General features: G+C 45.8%; 1 protein-coding gene across 1 annotated transcript in view; it reads right to left on the bottom strand.

Annotated features, from left to right (window-relative positions):
- Positions 1-17,897, bottom strand: part of SCN10A (sodium voltage-gated channel alpha subunit 10) — a 69,176-nt gene that overhangs the window by 19,313 nt on the left and 31,966 nt on the right. Inside the window, exons 12-17 of the mRNA XM_032351968.1 lie at positions 10,521-10,880; positions 8,530-8,976; positions 7,044-7,184; positions 5,266-5,389; positions 4,056-4,210; positions 733-906 (exon numbers count right to left, since the gene is read on the bottom strand). Of these exons, the coding sequence (XP_032207859.1) occupies positions 733-906; positions 4,056-4,210; positions 5,266-5,389; positions 7,044-7,184; positions 8,530-8,976; positions 10,521-10,880 (1,401 nt within the window). The remainder of the gene's footprint in view (positions 1-732; positions 907-4,055; positions 4,211-5,265; positions 5,390-7,043; positions 7,185-8,529; positions 8,977-10,520; positions 10,881-17,897) is intronic.

The following is a 17,897-nucleotide window of genomic DNA, read 5'->3' as shown; positions in this document are numbered from 1 at the left end:
GGAATCCCAGGTCTAGCATGTGGGAGGCACTTGGTCAATCCCCTTGTGCAGTTGTAAGTGGCCCCAGGTTAATGTGAGTTTGTACACATGTGCTTCAACTCAGCATCTCTCCAAAGGACCCTCTGTCCCTTTTAGTGCCACTGGGGAGAAGCTGGTGGGGCAAGCTCGGTGATTCTCCATCTGGCTGCACACATATTGGACGATGCCTAGGAGCTCCTATAAGATGTTGATGCCTGAGCTTCACCTAGGACTGGAGAGATCTGAATCTCTGGGAGCAGCAGTACTGGTTCACTGTATTTTTAAGAGTTCCCAGATGATTCCAAAGTATATCCAGGGCTGAGGACCACTTAAGCAGAAGATGGGAAGATTCTCTGGGTGATGCAGTCATTGGCTGCCATTTGCCCAGAAGCCCTGTCAAGGGATGCAAGGTCCTAAGACCCTTGAATTCCTCCCATGTCATCTTGCTTTGGATGTCAAATATGAAGGGCAGTCAGTGGTCTTGTGGGTGGAGGCCTAGGAACTGAGGACTTGACTGAGCATCACCACCGTGCCAGAGTCGTGCACTGTCTGATCTTACCATTCCCCAGTGTGCAAGCTATCTCAGAGGCCTTGCTAAGAGCTCAAGACTATGGAGTGGCCCATGAGGTGAGGCCATCACTTTCTTGGTGCTAGCAACAGCTATCCCTCAGAGGTGAGGATCCCAAGCTCCATGTGTGCCCATGAGCCACTCACATTCACGATGAGAAAGTCCAGCCAGCACCAGGCATTGGTGAAGTAATTTTTGAAGCCATAGGCCACCCACTTGAGCAGCATCTCGAATACAAAGATAAATGTAAACACCCTGTCAGTATATTCCAGCAAGGCCTTCACGGTGGGCTTCTGGTCAAGGTGATAGTCTTCAAAGGCCTGGAGGGAAGAAAGGGAGCAGAACGGTAGGCTGCCTGGACCCACAGCACTAGCGTCCAGTGATAAGGAAGGACCCCACCAACCCTGTCCTCAGCCCCTGGGAGGCTGAACCAGCTTGCCTGTATCATTTTGTTTTTCTGCTTAGGGTACATGTGTGTGGGGTGGGGTTCCGAGGGCCAGTGGAAGAGGCACTGTGTGATACAAACCAGGACCCCCTGGAGCCAATGAGGCCTGCAGCCTGGCTTACTCTTTGCAGGGGAGCTGAAAGCAAAGGAGAAAAGAAACCTTCTCAAATTGGGGCTTGGAAGTGAACCAAAGGGATCCTAACAGCAACTTGGTCTAAAAATAAAAGCATCAAAGGATGTTCACAGGCAGCTCACAAAAATGAAAGTAAGAATTGTCCATGAACCTCTGAAAAAGAATGTTCTAGCTCACTGGTAATTAAGGAAATTCAAATGGAAAGAAGATGTCATTTTTCTCTTAAGAGATTGGTGGAGAGAGAAAAGAACGAGGGTAAGGTCAGGGTTGCTATGGCCCTGGGGATGTCCCTCCTCTCCTGCCTAACTGGGAGCTGCAAACCAGCTCAGTCTTCTGGGAGACCAATCTGGCATGAGGGCTCAAAGGTTTCGGGAGCCCAGCAATTCTGCCTTCATGGATTTAGCCTAAGGACACTCGATGTTCTTGGTGCCCCACCCAGACGCCTGTGGAGGGTCCAGGGCAGTCGTCCCCCAGCAGTTGTGAGGTTGGCTGCTAACGGCTGGTGGATGCCCCCTTTTCCTAAGGACCTCCCTGGGCTGAGGCAAACTGCTTCCTCCTGCAGAAATGCCTGGGAGGCCAAATGCCTGGTCTGGGGGCAGCCACAGCCAGTCACTACCCCCTTTGCTTCAAGGTGGCACAGCTCTGTGACACCTTTTTTGCTTCATAGCTCCCGTGGGATCAAGCCGAGGTGGACTGTGTGGGAGCCCTGTCTTCTACCTCCTCCCTTGGTCCTGCCTCCCTCACAGGCTTCCCCTCAGAGCACGCCCTCCCTAACCTGCTTGCCCAGAAATCCTTGCTGCAGATTCTGCTTCTAACTGGACCCAAGACGGGAAAGAAGCCAATGTCCTCAAAGGAGTCGACATAGGCTATTCGGTGCTTTTTAGAAGTAAACAGCGGGATTATTTACATAAATGGTGGTGCATTCCCGTAATGGAAAGCAGTACAGCCACTAAGTCAGATAGTAGGAGTATATTTACTGTGAGAATTTACTGAGAAATTACAGAATGCATAAATGTGGTTTCAGCTTTGTAATATTTATGTATTATATGCATGAGAGAGATGGGAAGGAAGTATACCAAAATGTTTTCAAAGTGAGATTCTCTTTGAGTGATAGGAAAATGGGTGATAATTTTTCTTTGCATCTTCCCATGATTTCCAAGGTTTTTTTTTTTTTGCACTTTACTTTGTCAGATGAAAACTCCCGTTATTTATTTATTTATTTATTTATTTAAGTACTCAAAGTAAAAGCATAAGGAAGACTAAATTTGGTGCCAGCCTGTTCAGTCCCTTGGGGAAGGAGATGGGGAGGTGAGGGCCCAGCAGCTGGTGCAGGATCTGCACTCCCTGCTGGGAGGGAAGCAGCTGGGGTGAGTGGAGTAGGGGAACAGAAAGAAAGGAAGGAGCAGGGGAGCATGGAGAAGAGAAATGAGGAGAGGAGGCCCATGGGGAAAGACAGGAGTGGAGGAGGTAATGAGGAAAGCACCTTGTCAACAGCAAATGTGACTATTGTCCTCGTCAAGGAGGACAGGAAAGAGGGGAGGGTGGGGAGAAATCACCCAGCCCCCTCTTGCCCAGCTATGTGGCCGGTGTACCAGAGCTGTACAGAGCCAGCTGGGGCCATGGACAGTCACCACCCTGTGCCCAGCAGTGGACCCCTTCAGATGTTGCCACACCCTCCCCTTCTCCCATGCCAGAGCAGCCTTTGTTCCAGAGACGATCTTCGCCCTTCAGTCCCTTGGGGAATGGTGTAGTGCCATTGCCCACCTGCCCACCCCCTACCCCAGATCATGTCTTCTCACCTGCCTTTGCTCCTCCCCGAGGCTGAACCAGTACACAGAGTGGCTTTGGCACCCTTCCTGGGATATCTGGTGTTTAAGTAGGTGCCCAGATATCCAATAGATTGTTTTTAGGGAGTAAATGACACAGGAAGAACAAACCAAGTGAAGACACTTGGAGCCATGAGTCAGGAGAGCGGGCTTCTCGTCCTCCTTTAACTAATTAGCTGGGACCCCAGGCAGGCCCCTTCATGTCTTTGGGCTGTGCCTTCCTCAACCGTAAGAGGCAGACACCTGGGGATGGCGAGTTCCCTCCTGCGTCTACAGCTATTTTGGTCCACTGGGAAGATGAGTTGAGACTGTGCAGGGAACAATCAGAGCCTCCTTCCTTGTCCTCCTTGGCCATTCAGCAAGGGGCTAAGCAAGTGGCTCCTGAGTCAGTATCTCTATGCCTGTAAGGCATAGAGTTACTTAAAGTGTGTTATTTAAAGTGTGGTCTTTGGCCCGCGGCCTCAGCATCCCCTGGAGCTTGTTGGAAATGCCAATTCTCAGGCCCCACCCAGCTCTGATTCAGAATCTGCCTTTTAGCAAGCTCCCCCAGGTAATTACATTATGAGAAGTGTGGATATAATGATGTACTGTGAGCCTAGAATAAATAATAGTATTTGCAAGTGGCTTGATAAGACAGGAAGATGGCAATCTTTGCACTGGGCCTTTGGAGAAGGCCGGTGTTTGGTAGGCCAAGGGGGTGGAAAGCCAGGGCTTTGGGATCAGATGAGGGTAGAGGTAGGTTTTGCTACTGACAAGCTGGGTAAACATGAACAAATGCCTCAGGCCCTTTGAGTGTCCATTTCCTCATCTATAAAGTGGATGCATGCCCTCACTGCTTGAAATACTTGCAGCCAGGCTTCGCAGGCCAGGACAAGTGGACCACAAGCATCTACCCTCCCCTGCGCCTAAGGGGAGCCCGTGTGCTGGGCTGCAGCTTCTTCTGCCATTGGTTGGGGACTTTCAGGCTAGGAATCAGGGGGAGCTGCCTGCTCCAGCTCCAGGCACTTGGGATTGTGGGAGACCCGATCTGGAGAGCTTTGAGGCAGGGACCCCACCTCCCCTTACCAGAGACCCACTGCTGAGCAGGATCATGAAGATGATGAAGCTCTCAAACCAGCTGTGCTCCACGATGCGGTAGCAGGCCTTGCGCACCTGCCAGCCCATGGCCCACGGAAACTTGCTTGTGTCCACTTTACAGCAGGGACAGTGGCGAAGGCAGCCTGTGGGGAGAGGTAACTGATGGAGAGGGATTTCCCCCGGGGAGAAAGGAACATTTTTGGTCTGGCCACGCTGGGAAAGCACTCTGCTGGGAAACCCACTTGCCACCCTGTCGGAAAGGAATTCTCCGGAATATGAGAGAAGCTGTACCCCTCTCAGGCAGCCTCTCAATCCTGCCCTTTGGGTGTTCCTCCCTACCACTGGTGTCACCCACACTCAAGTCCTCCCCAATTATCATCCTTCTTAGAGAAGATACGTGTGACCCCTGTCCTATGCCCACCCATTTCTGGAAGCCTGACAAGTCATGGGGCCTGGGTCTGGTGCTGTCTGAGGGGCTATGCCCTGAGCCCTTGCTCACCTGAGAGGCCACCACATGGTCAATATGGGGCCTGGGTCCAGCCCAGCGCAGGGCTGTGTGGAACTGGAAACTCAAGGAAGTGTTGTTGCTTTTTAGTTTACAGATTTTTTTGTATTATTGAAGCCACGATGACTTTCATAGTGTGAACTATATGTCTACCCCCTTATTGCCAGCATATCTAGTGAGAACACAATGTGCCTCTCTATTCTAGACATGGAGGGAAACAAAGAGAAAGATGTGTTTTATACCTTTAGGACAAGATGTGGTGCGTTCAGAGTGCTATGGTCGTGGACATTTGTTCTGCCTTTCAGAGCTACACCGAAGACTGAGGGACATATACATGGCCTGACCCTCCTCTGGTCCTTTATATCCCCAAACAAGAGTGTTTACCCTTTCCCTGTTCAACCTCAAGAGGCCTGGTTTATTACTCTGAGGTGTTTTTGAGGGTGAGGAGGAAGGCCTGTGCTGAGGTGGCTGGGTCTGACGTGGGCCCACTAGGCTGCTGTGACCGTGGTGCTTGTGTCAGATGCCGGCCCCCGACCCTGACTGGGGGAGGAGGCAGCAAGCAGTCCTGTGTGTCTGTCTTCCATGGACCCCAGGCCATGGCCCCGGACACACAGGTACCCAGATGAGAGCTTGTTGAATGCGATTCTGGCCCAAATGAATGTCAGCACAGGAGTCCTGTGACCAACGCTTTACCTTCTGTGAAGCAGTCACCTGGCTCCTCAAGGTCGTCTGCCAGCTCAGGGATCTTCCTCAGGATCTCTTCAGGATCCAGGCAGTCGACCGTGCTGCCTTCTGAGGAGCTTGTGTCGTCCTCTCCCTGCAGGGCAGAAGCCCAGGGCAGCAAACTCAGCTCTCTGAGGACCCCAGTGAGTCTACACATGGTTACTGCAGGTCTGCCCAGCCAAGGGCTCCGAGAAGGCAGGGAGAGCCCCTTGGGGCTGGACCCACAGCAACGATCTTTGTGTGTTTGGGGCCTCGCCAGCTGAGGCCCAGAACAGTGATGCTCTCTACGGAGCCCCAGAGGTTTAGCTGTGCGAGGCTCTAAACCTCCAGACCCCTGATGGAGTGCTGGCGAGAGCCCGAGACACCGTAATTACACCCATAAAGACTCGTGGCATTCACTGGGCTTGAATATTTAATCAGGGAGCAATGCTGCAGGGGCCCTGCTGCCCTCCTGGCAGCTCCAGCCCTATAATGTCTCCAGATGAATTCAATTAGGAGTTGAAGCTGCACTCATATTAGTAAACCTGATAGCTTGGCTAATGGACCCAAATGGTGGGGTGGGTCCCTATCTGTCACTGTCAGGCTCTTCTCTGCCTGGCCGGGGTCATGGACAGAAAAAACCAAACCAAACCAAACCAAACCAAAACCGATACCCAGCAGCTGTGTGCTGAAAACACTGAGTAGAGATGACTAGCCAGGGGAATCCTGAGAATGTTCTGAAGGAAACAATGATGTCCACATGTAGAAGGTGGCAACCTCACCCGGCAGGAACCAAGTGGCTTCTGTTCCGCCCCGGTCCCCCAGCCCCAGCTCAACCCACCTTCTCCTCTCACCCTGCTGTGGTCATCCCTGCCCAGGGGCACACAGCCAGTGGCTGACATTCCTCAGACTGAAGGGCACGATAACTTTGGGCACAAATGATGTCTTCCTTATCTTTGCCCAGCCCGGTGCCTGTCACGGCGTCAGCTCTCAGAGGCTAGGTGTCAAGTTAAATTCCTGAATTTAATGCCGTGGTACGAACGACACTAAGCCTTTCTAGATGCCTCTTCCCTGTAGCTTATTTTCATCAAAGATTTGTAATGAAACCACCAAGTTTCCTTTTACCTCTTATATGACATTCCCAAACCCCAGTTTTGCTTCCTGCTCAGGCTGCGTAAGGCTGTCAGTACACTACTCACTACGGATAGCCTCTGCAGAGCACCAGAATGTTTGTGGCTGGAAAAAATGATGTGGACAAAAGAGATTGGGGGTGGGGGGAGTCACAGGGAAGACTTCCTCACCCACAAGTGACTCTGACTTTCATCTGCTGTCTCAGAAAGACACTTTCTCTGTGCATTGTCTTTTGTTCCCTTTTCTCTTGGCTGTCATTTTCTGGGCACTTATTCCATCTCAGGCAGGAACTAAACACTTGACAAGCAGCATCTCATTTAAGCTTCAAAAGAATCCTCTCAGGTAGGCATTACCATTCCGTTTCAGAGAGGAAGACAAGAAGACTCAGAGAGGTTGAAGATCTCATCCTCATCACCGCCTACCTCCTTACTGTGGAACCCCCCTTCTTTCCACTGAAATCATGACGACCAGCCTGGAGGTGAGGACAGACCTTAATAATTCTCACGCTGAGACGTGAGGCTATGTGCTGACTGTAGTCTGAAACACCACTTCCCCAGCAGCCCCATCCTCTGGCCCCTACCATCCCACCGGTCAGTATCTGGTGGGCTGTTCAACCTCCCGGAAGTTCACATACCTACCTCTGCAGGGACCTGGGCAGCAGCCTCATCTTTCCACTTCTCACCCGCGTGGGAAGCCAGGTCCTCAGAGGACATTCCAGAGCCTGGGCTCCTGGGTGCCATGTGACCCTCGCATCTCCCGACTTGCTGCAACTGCTCCTGCTAGTGAGAGAGGGTCCCATGTGGGCACCTGTGCCCACCCTCAGCTGATTGCTTCTCAGTTTGAAGAGATCTCTCCCTCATAGTCTGCCAGAGATAAGAACCTAATCTCTGCAGCAAAAATACCGGCATTCTTACACACGCTTGTGTGAAGTCAGCCTGGAGTCTCTATAACTCTATAACAAGAGTCTTTTTAACTCTTGGCTCCATTACTTCCAAGCCATGTATCAACCTGATCTCCATTTCTCCCACCTGCAAAATTGAGAAGGCAAGATCTACTTTATTCAGTGATTTTGCTGACTAAATCTGTGAATGCTTGGAAAACACTTGACATGAAGCGTTTGGCTCAATAGATGTTAACCACGACCATTACTACTTGTCCAGAAGTCAGAGAGATAGAGACCTTGGCCATCTGAAGTCCCCCACGGACCCTAAAGTATCTGAAAATGCCTCTGAGTGGAGACAGTCATCATGAAGTTCATGTCCTTTATTCCGGGGATGGTGATGCCCTGCCCTCGGCTGTCACCCACACAAAGGCATGTAAAATATGGCAGCTGATAATAGCAGCTGCTGGAACACAAGAGAAGTGACAGCTGCAAGGGAGGAAGGCTGTGGTAGAGCTACAGACTCAAAGCACAGCTGTCTGAGGCCACTTAGTGGCCTGGACAGCCGCCCTGCCTGCCTCTAGACCCCACAGGACCCCTGCCTTCCATACCGTGCCAAAGTCACTGAGAAGAGGTCAGTGAGGGTTGATACAGCAGCTTAAGGTAGTAGGGAACTGTGCAAAGTATTTAAAATTATATATATTGCCAAAAGGCTTAAATGTGCTTTGAATTCTTTGGGGCCCAAAAGAACAAGTGTCATTTCCCTGTGACATCCTTTGTCTGGAAAATCTGGATAAATGAGTCCCATGATGATCAGGACTCCCTATCTGATGAAGATCAGATGAATCTCAGTCTTGGATAACATTTGTTCTTTGGGGAGTCTTGTTAGTTCTTAGAGGAGTCTCATTAGCATCTTAGGCACAGAGACTGAGTTGGGCAAAGTAAGAGGGACAGTTGTGCAAAAGATAATCCCAAGAACCTCAAAGTGGTCTGAGACTAAGGTCCTGCCCCTGCTTTCACTTGCCTGGGGGATTCTGACCCTTTTTTCCAGGCTCTGCTCAAAGGCCACCTCCTCCAGAAACTTGGCATGGTATTTGCTTCCTGACATTGGGTGCCCATAGACTTGATTTGCCCGGGGCTCATCAAGTCTGTACCAGTCTGGATGTTGGACAACCTCCTTATTCAAATTTTCCTTCTGCCCCTGTCACTCCAGCCTTCAGGCTGTCCCATGGGAGGACTCTCACCTGCCTTTGAGGGATCACTTCCTGCTGGGAGCTCTGAGCATCCTCCTCACCATCCTCCTCCAGGTCATCAAGGTCAGATTCTCCTTCGGCAATGGGCACAGAGACCCATATGTTGGGGTTGGTGATGAAGTCGTTGTAGTCGTCTTTGGGGCCTCTGGACACTGAAAGCCCTCTGGGGCTCCCCACAGCTGCATCAGCAGCAATGTGGTTCTCAGCTTTGGAGCTGGAGAGTGGGAGTTTCACCACCAGCTGGGGCTCTGTCTTAGGCCAGGGCAGCAGGCAGGTCCTGGTGCAGAAGCTGCAGATGGCCTTCTTGGTACGATGGCCAAATGCCTGGATCCGTGCCAGGGCAACCTGTAGGTTGTTCACCTCCCCATCTTCATCTGGAGCTGCAAGGTTGTCAGCACTGAAGGAGTTCAGCAGCAGGGCGATGAACAGGTTGAGCACCTGGAGAGTAGGAGTGCAAGCAATGATGGCTTGACAAACAAGCTGAGTTCCTCCATAGTCTGCCAGGTTGGCAACCAAGCAGAGGGCAAGACAGCCACACCTGGGCCTCTCTCTGCCCACCCAACGTGCTTTCCTTCTGGGGGGGATGGACAGTTTGAGAGCCACTGAAAGGAGTCCTGGGGATGTCCCAAGCAAACTGCCTCATGTGGACAAGGCTTGGAAACACATTGTCTGCCACAGAGAAGGATCAGCCCTGCTGAACCAAGGGACATTCAGGCATAGCAGAAAGGAACACGTATGGGTCTACCCTGGGACTGCTGTCATCTGCCAAAGCCCTGGGTTCTTTTCCTTGCCTTGGGGTCCTGGGTAATCTCCTTGCTGTTTCTAACTTCATGTTCTTCTCCCATGAGCAGAGAGTGGGGACTCCCATCCTACTGGAATGGTCGTGAAGAGGAAACTACTTGAGAGCTCTAAGAGTGCTCAGAAAGAGAAAATTCCTGCCTGAGGATTAGGGGCCCCTGTAACTCTGCAGGCATGCTGAGCTCAGCCTGGAAGAAAGGATCTTCAGCCAACCCCCTAACTTGGGAATTGTGGGGGAAAGCATTTTTGGCTCCAGGCCCCAGGTGGGAAAGACTGAAAAGTTTGGGTTTGTTGTTTCATCTCTTCTGGTTTAGCTTTCTTGTGTCTGTAAGACTCTCATAGAAAAGAATCCAAATTGGTTGACTTTCAGAGCAGTAAGAAAGCGGCCTCTGAGGGTCCACATGTCCCCCTACAACAGCCAGCACTGGTACAGCAAGGGTGCCCAGAACCGCAGTGGGTGGAGATAAGCTGAGGTCATGGAGCCAACTAGGATAAAGAAGGTGGGGGTAGTGCGGGCAATTGGCAGAAAGGTCTTCAGTGAGGTGCTCCCAAATGTGGGAGTGGATTTTGTTATTGACATTATGGCATTGGTTGTTGTCCATGACCCAGCTTCTCCCTTTCACCTTGTCTCATCGTGCCCGCCCTCCTGCTCATAGCTAGGATCAGTGTAGCTCAGAGAAATCAGTCAGCTCTCATGGCCCTAAAAAAAATATCTCCTGAGACCCACTAGAGTGGGGAAGGAAATTTTTCTTCAACAAACAGCTAACAATTACTGAGTTCTTGTTGTGGCCTAGACACTGCACTAGGCAATTTGCATATGTCATCTCCTGTAATTTAATTCCCTGGGTAAGCCTATGAATAAGCACTATCTTCTTGATTTGAAGAAGATTAAAGCTTGAGGAGATTGTCTCTTGTGCTGGGTCATCCAGCTTTACTAGTCATAGAGTTGGGATTCTAAACAGGTCTTTCCATCCCTCTCCGATGTGCTCATGCCAGTAAGTCAGGTTACCTTCCTATGGACAGTTCTTAGAACATGCCCCACATGACTTTGCAAAGTTTGAAGACTTACAGTCAGGGAAGTATGATGGGGTATAAAAATACGCAACTTCAAAGCTTTTTAGGATAACCCAGAAGTCTTCTCCATTGTCCCCAAGACAGTGCCCCCAGGGAGGCTTAGCACTTACCACCAGGTTCCCCAGCACCATCACTGTCAAGAAAAGGATGAGGCATATGGATTTCTGGCCAACTTCCATGCAGGCCCACATGTTCTCGATCCACTCTCCACACAGGATCCGGAAGACGATGAGGAAGGAGTGGAAGAAGTCATACATGTGCCAGCGTGGCCATTCTTCATTGGGCGCGGAGATATTATGCCGATTGTCACGGTAATTATCCCCGAGTAGCTGCTTGCCAACCAAAGCGAAGACAAAGACAATGATGGCCAGGATGATGGTGAGATTCCCCAGTGCCCCCACCGAGTTCCCGATGATCTTGATGAGCGTATTTAAGGTTGGCCAGGACTTGGCCAGCTTGAAGACCCGTAGCTGCAGGGAAACAGAGACTGTCAGGTCCTGGCTACTGTTCTCATCCCTTTTACTCAAGCTTTGACCTGAAACCAAAGGTCAGGAAAAAGCACAAGGCAGCTCATTTTATTAAGATGGGGATGCTCCCAGGAAGCTGCTTTTAGAGACCTTTCTTTCTGTCATCAGTTACTTAAAAATATGACCAGCCTTCCATGGGTCCTTATGTATCAACATGCTTCAGCAACTGTGGAAGTTAGGAGTTTTATACTGAGGCGATGGTCTTACCATAGGTATTCTATTCTGTAGCCACAGGCTTCCTGAATGTTGACCTATTCTATGTGGCATGATGGAGCTCACAAATAAGTGAGAATGACCCACTTTCAACCCGATGTAAGCTTAGCCTTTTGCAGGGAGGTCAGGACCCACTGTATTTAAGAAGTACTGGTGAATCATATCTTAGGGCAGTTCTTATCTTGGGGCCATGGACAGCATCTGCTACCACCACCAGCTCTGAAATGGCAAGTATATGATTTCATGGACCCAGTATTTGCATGTTTGTTTGTTTCACGTTGTTGAATGCTAGCCATGCAGGTGCATGGTGTTGTGTGAACTTGTGGGTTATACAGAGAGAGGTATGTGGGCTCTTGCCCTCATGGAACTAGTGGCTTAGTTATGAAAAATAGGCAAAGACCCAAAAAGATTTCATTGTAAACCTGAACATGCTAAGTCCCACAAGGGAGCATAAACACTATGCATATAGATGTGTAGACTTTTAAAAAAATTTGTGTGTTTCTTTAATTTGTTAGAAAGAAATATCTGGGTTCTACTGTCATGGGTATTTATGGAGCACCTAGTAAAAATCGGACTCTGGCGTAGGGTTTAAGATGCAATGCCAATCAGAACAGAGCAACAATAACTTCAGCAGCCACACAGCAGTAAGGCCCAAGGGAAGTTTAATCCTCTTATGCAGGAAGTTCCATTCCTATGGGGGAGGGGCGTGCAATGGCCTATGTTCACCTTAGACCCAACCTGAAAGTTATGCTCCTTGTACTGGAAACAGAGCCTAAAACAACAGTTTTGTAGACTAAACACAGAGGCAGCATATAAGCTCAAACAAACACTGAGCACTGGAAACTAGATGGAGCCGTTTTGTGGAGGGTATTGGGAGAATGCCAAGTTTCCTTAGCAACATCATTGCCGCAGATCTCTACTCTCACAGTAAACTCTGGACAAGTGCAAAGGCAGAGACTGGAGTAGGGCCCTTGTGGGGCACGACTGGGGACAGTGAGGGACACACGGGCATGCTCACTGGCCATAAGCTAAGGACCAGACATGACTCTTGCCTTAATCTAATCCAAGTTTCCACTGGTTCCTTAGTTAGTTGGGGTGGGGGTAGGGAGTTTAGAAATTAATATTAGAATCCTGTTAGGTAGGAATTTGTAGTCCATAATTAACCTTTTGTTAAACTGCAAGCAAATCATGTGTAATTGTCATTAGGGGGCATGAATCGAGTGGTCCTCTATGAGTTCTTTTATTGTCTTTATGGAAGGCAAGAGAACAAGAGCCCTTTACTTGCTGTTCTAGAGATATCTGAGCTTGGGGGCCCCTAGTGTTAGCTATCAGTCAACACACATTTACAGAGTGCCTGCTGTAGAGCCCCTGAATGAGCTGGCTGGCTCTTGCTGGTGTCTAGAGTGAGGGGTCCAGGAAAGCAGCCCCACATGTGTCCACGATTCCCGAGAATCTCACCTCTACCTCCATGCAAATGCTTTCTCTGCACTTTGCCCAGCTTAGCAATACATCAAAAAGATTTTTTTTTTTTTAAAAGACTTTCTTTATTTGGGAGGGAAGAAGAAGCAGACTCCCTGCTGAGCAGGAACCCTGAGGCAGAGCTCCATCCCAGGACCCTGGGATCACGGCCTGAGTCGAAGCCAGACAATTGACTGAGCCACCCACGTGTCCCTCAAAAAGAATTTCTTTATAATATCACATAAGATTTATAAATTGTTGCTTTTAAGTGCTGCTGAATATTGCTTCACATTTAATTAGCCATTTCTCTAGTTAATCTCATAATATAAAAACATCTATTTAGAGGGGAAAAGACTAGAAGGAAATATACCAAGTTGGTAACATAGGCATATTTGTATGGAAATATATCCAAATGTCTTGGATCTTAGAGTTAAATTTTTCTCTATATTTTCAATTTACTTTAATTAGGATGCTTTACTTTTAGAATAGAGTGAAAAGTAAGTCTAAAGGTAAGTCTGTCCTCTACCGGGGAGGTCACCACTTGATGATGAAGTGGACCTTATGACAAATATCAATAGACAAGGTAATATGGTAGACTACACTGGATTTCCCTTGGGTTTTCCTTTCCATCAAAAAGTTCTTTCGTATGCTGGATAGGGATGCCTGGGTGGCTCAGTCAATTGTTAAGTGTCTACTTTTGGTTTGGGTGATGATTCCAAGGTCCTGGGATGGAGTCCTGCATCAGGCTTCCTGCTCAGCAGGGAGTCTGCTTCTCTCTCTCTTTTTGCCCCTCTCCTTCTGTTCCTGCTCTATCTCTGGTTTTCTCTCTCTCAAATAAATAAATAAAATCTTTAAAAATGCTGGATAATAAAATCTAAAGTGTGTTGATGGTCTATCAGTAATGTAAGTAAATTCTTTAGCCAAAAATTAAATAAATATGGGAATTCAGATGTAGAAACAGATTGTTGAAGTTAGCTTTTTCTCTAAAGACATTTGCAAAACCGAGTGAATCTAGCATAGGTTTTAATGGTCTAATGAGGCATGGGGAGCAGGAAACTTATCTCTGTCTACCATAGAAGGTCTAACAGGAATTTCTTCCCCCTTTTAAGACTAGATCCCAAAGAGCTCTAACTTCCATGTAAAGACAAACCAGAAATAAACCCAGGGGAATGCCAGTAAAATTAAATGTCTAGTCCAGGTAGAAAGTGGGAAACTGACACTGAGAATTTAGATCCCCAAAGTGGTGCTCACACAGGATTTTGGCTAAAGTTCACACTACTAAGTTGTTTCAACCTGAGAATTTAATTTAGAGAAAAACTACAAAGTGCCTTGCCGAAGTGAATGCAAATACTTTCTGAAGAAACCAGTCTGCATCCCAGGTCTCAAAGCACCTCCATCCAAAAGTGTCAAAGAGTTGCAGTAAAACAAACAAATACATAATAATGAGGCATCATGAGGGAGAGAGATCCAGGATGTGTATGTGGAAACTGCCACTCAATTTCCTTAAGTAATAGAATTATTAGCCAGAGATAACAGTATAAGTAGATATAATATGTTTAAAGAAATAAAACACAAACTGGAAGATATGGGAATAGAACAAAACATTAAAAATAAGATTTGAAAAATAACCACATGGAACTTCTAGAAATGAAAAATATAACACAACATTTAAAAACTCTAGGAGGATGGGCACCTGGTGGTTCAGTGGGTTAAGTGTCTGCCTTCAGCTCAGGTCATGATCCCAGGGTCCTGGGCTCAAGTCCCACTTTGGGCTCTCTGCTCAGTGGAGAGCCTGCTTCTCGCTGTCTCTCTCTCTGCCTGCCTCTCTGCCTACTTGTGATCTCTCTCTGTCAAATAAATAAATAAAAATCTTAAAAAAATCTATGGAGGAGTTTCATATAAGATAGATACAGTTTAGAAAAGAATTAATGAATTGCAGATATACAGAAGAAATTATCTAGAAGGTAGCCAGAAAGACATAGATGGAAAATTTCAAAAAGCCATAAAAATACAGGGAATAGAGTGGGAGAGTTTAATACATCTAATAAAAGTCCAAGAGAAGAAAAAGAGTGGTGTGGAGGCTAGATTTGCCCACATATTGTCTTGGAACTTTCTGGAACTGAAGAAAAGCACAAACCTGTAGATTCAAGAAATCAAAGAATCTTAAGCATTATAAATGAAAAAATAAATAAATGCATAGCTAAACACATACTAATGACATTACAGAACAGCAAAGACAAAGTGAAGATTTTAACAGTATCCAGAGAGAAAGGAACAACAGTTAAAATTCAAAGCTTACTACTCATCACTGAGGAACTACTCACACTATGGAAAAAATAAATCTTCGATGAACTGAGAAAAAGTAACTATTAATTATCAACTTTCTTTACATTCATTAAAAATTGTGCTTAAAGACACGGGTAAACTGAAGGGCCATCTGTACCCCAATGTTTATAGCAGCAATGGCCACGGTCTCCAAACTATGGAAAGAACCAAGATGCCCTTCAACGGATGAATGGATAAGGAAGATGTGGTCCATATACACTATGGAGTATTATGCCTCCATCAGAAAGGATAAATACCCAACTTTTGTAGCAACATGGACGGGACTGGAAGAGATTCTGCTGAGTGAAATAAGTCAAGCAGAGAGAGTCAATTATCATATGGTTTCACTTATTTGTGGAGCATAACAAATATCATGGAGGACAAGGGGTGTTAGAGAGGAGAAGGGAGTCGGGGTAAATTGGAAGGGGAGGTGAATCATGAGAGACTATGGACTCTGAAAAACAATCTGAAGGGTTTGAAGTGGCGGGGGTGTGGGAGGCTGGGGTACCAGGTGGTGGGTATTATAGAGGGCACGGATTGCATGGAACACTGGGTGCGGTGAAAAAATAATGAATGCTGCTTTCCTGAAAATAAATAAATTGAAAAAATTTAAAAAAATGAGTAAGTTGGGAATTATTTATGATTGATTGAATCATATAGCTTGTTAAAAACAAGATAAAATTAAAATGCTTAGCACAGTAGTAAGTCGGGAAGGGGTATATGGAGTGAAAAGTGGTCTTGGAAAATAGAGGTTTTAGCTAACTTTTGACTTTAATTAAATAATTCCTAAGGTAACCCCTCAAGAAATACAAACAGAGAGGTTCGCAAACTAATAAAGGAGAAAAATGGAACAGGAAAAAATAAACAGTCCAAAATAAATCAAAAATTGAGGAAGAGAGGGAGTACCTGGGTGACTCAGTGGGTTAAGTGTCTGCCTTTGGTTCATTTCATGATTCTGTGTTCCTGGGACCAAGCCCAGCAGGGAGCCTGCTTCTCCCCATCTTTCTGTCCCCCCTCCCCCACGGCTCATGTGCTCTCTCTCAAATAAATAAATAAAATCTTAAAGAAAGAATTGAGGAAGACAGGGAACAAAAATACTAGGACAGATGAAGCAAACAGAAAACCCAAAATATGATAAGCACAAATCCAAACATATCAGTATGCACGATAAAGTAAGTGGGCTAAATGTTTTGGTTAAAAGACAAAGATTGCATTGTCAGAGGTAAATAAGAATCCAAAATCTGACTGTATTCTATTTATGAGACTCATATTAAAACCCTAAAGGTATACAAAAGTCATAGAAAAAAGGATGGGTAAATCCATCATGCAAATTCTATATCAAAGGAAAACAGAGTCTTTTAATTTTAATATGAGGCAGATGAGGTGTTTTTTTTTTAGGCAAAAAGCATTTTTTAGGGAGAAAGAAGGTCAATTCTTACTGATAAAAGTTTCACTTTACAGGGAAGATATAACAACTTAAAATATGTATGCATTTAATAACACAGCTTCAAGATAGAACCATAAGGAGAAACAGACCATGCCATAATCATAGTGGGAGATATTTTTATACACTACCATCTCAGTAATTGCTAGAACAGGCAGACAAAAATAAGCAGGGATGTAGAATATTTGGACTGCACAATGAACTTTCTCTACCTGATGGATATATGCAGAGTATTGTACCCTACAACCGCAGAAGATACCTTTTCAAGTGAATAAGGAACATTTTCAACATGCTGGGCCAAAAGAAAATTACAATAAATTTCAAAGCATTGAACAAGCTGTGTATGTTCTCTTAAGTGTAATACAATTGAGCTAAAACTTGATGGCATGAAGATAACTAGAAATTAAGAACTATGCTTCTTATTAACCTTTGAGTCAAAGAAGAAATCAAATTTGAAATTAGAAAATATTTAAAACCAAATAATAAGGAAAATTCTACATATTAAAGCAGTTCTTAGAAGGAAATGAAGTCTTCATTGAATATATTGGAAAGGAAAATAGGTTGAAAATTCCATCTTAAGAAGTTAGAAAAGTGTAAAACATGTAGGACGGAGGATGTAATTAAGATAAGATGCAGGATTACTTGAAATAGAAAACATCAATGAAGGAGAAGAGACCAATGAGCTAAAAGTTGGTTCTTTGAAAAGACTAATTAAATTGAGGACCTTTGGCAAGGCTAATATAGTAACAGATGAGAGAAAGCACAAATCACCATTTTTAAAGAAAGAAAAAGGTAACATAAGTGCAGGTGATATAGACCCTTAAAATATAATGGCATAGCACACACGACTTTATGCCAAAAAATTTGAAAATTTAGATAAGGGAAATTTTTAGAAAACTATAACTTACCAAACCAATTTGAGAAACAGAAAACCTGAGTAGTCGCACAGCCAGTAAAAAAATTAAGTCAGTCATGAAAAATTTTGACCTCAAATGGCCTCATTGGTGAATTCTACCAACCCTATCAGGAGTAAGTAATTTCAATCTTATCCAAAGACTGGGTATAGAGGAAGAGGACTTTTTCTCACCTCTTTTTATGGAAATTAGTGCAACCTTGATAGCTAGTTGCTAACACCTGGCAAGTGCAATGTAGGAAGGAAAATTACAGACCAAATATTACTCATCAATAAGGATGCAAAAATTTTAAGCAAATTATAAGAAAACTGAAACTTCCATTGTATAGAAAAATGTATCATAATCAAGTTGCGTTCATCCAAGGAAGGCAATGTTGATTTTACAGCAGAAAATCAATTAATATAATGCACCACTTCAATGCATTAAAGGACAAAAATCATTTGATTATCTTAATACATGGAGGACAGTTGTCTGATAAAATTAAATATCCATTCCTGATAAATATACTTAACAAAAGAGAACTTCCTAAACTCATAAAAGTTTCTTCTTTATCTTTAAAAAAAAAAATAAACATTATACTTGGTGAAATATTGAAAGCATCTCTTT

Source organism: Mustela erminea, chromosome 1, assembly GCF_009829155.1.
Source record: "Mustela erminea isolate mMusErm1 chromosome 1, mMusErm1.Pri, whole genome shotgun sequence".
Taxonomy (NCBI): Eukaryota; Metazoa; Chordata; class Mammalia; order Carnivora; family Mustelidae; genus Mustela; species Mustela erminea.
Note: the sequence above shows the minus strand (reverse complement) of the source record. Positions and strands in the feature narration are given on the sequence as shown.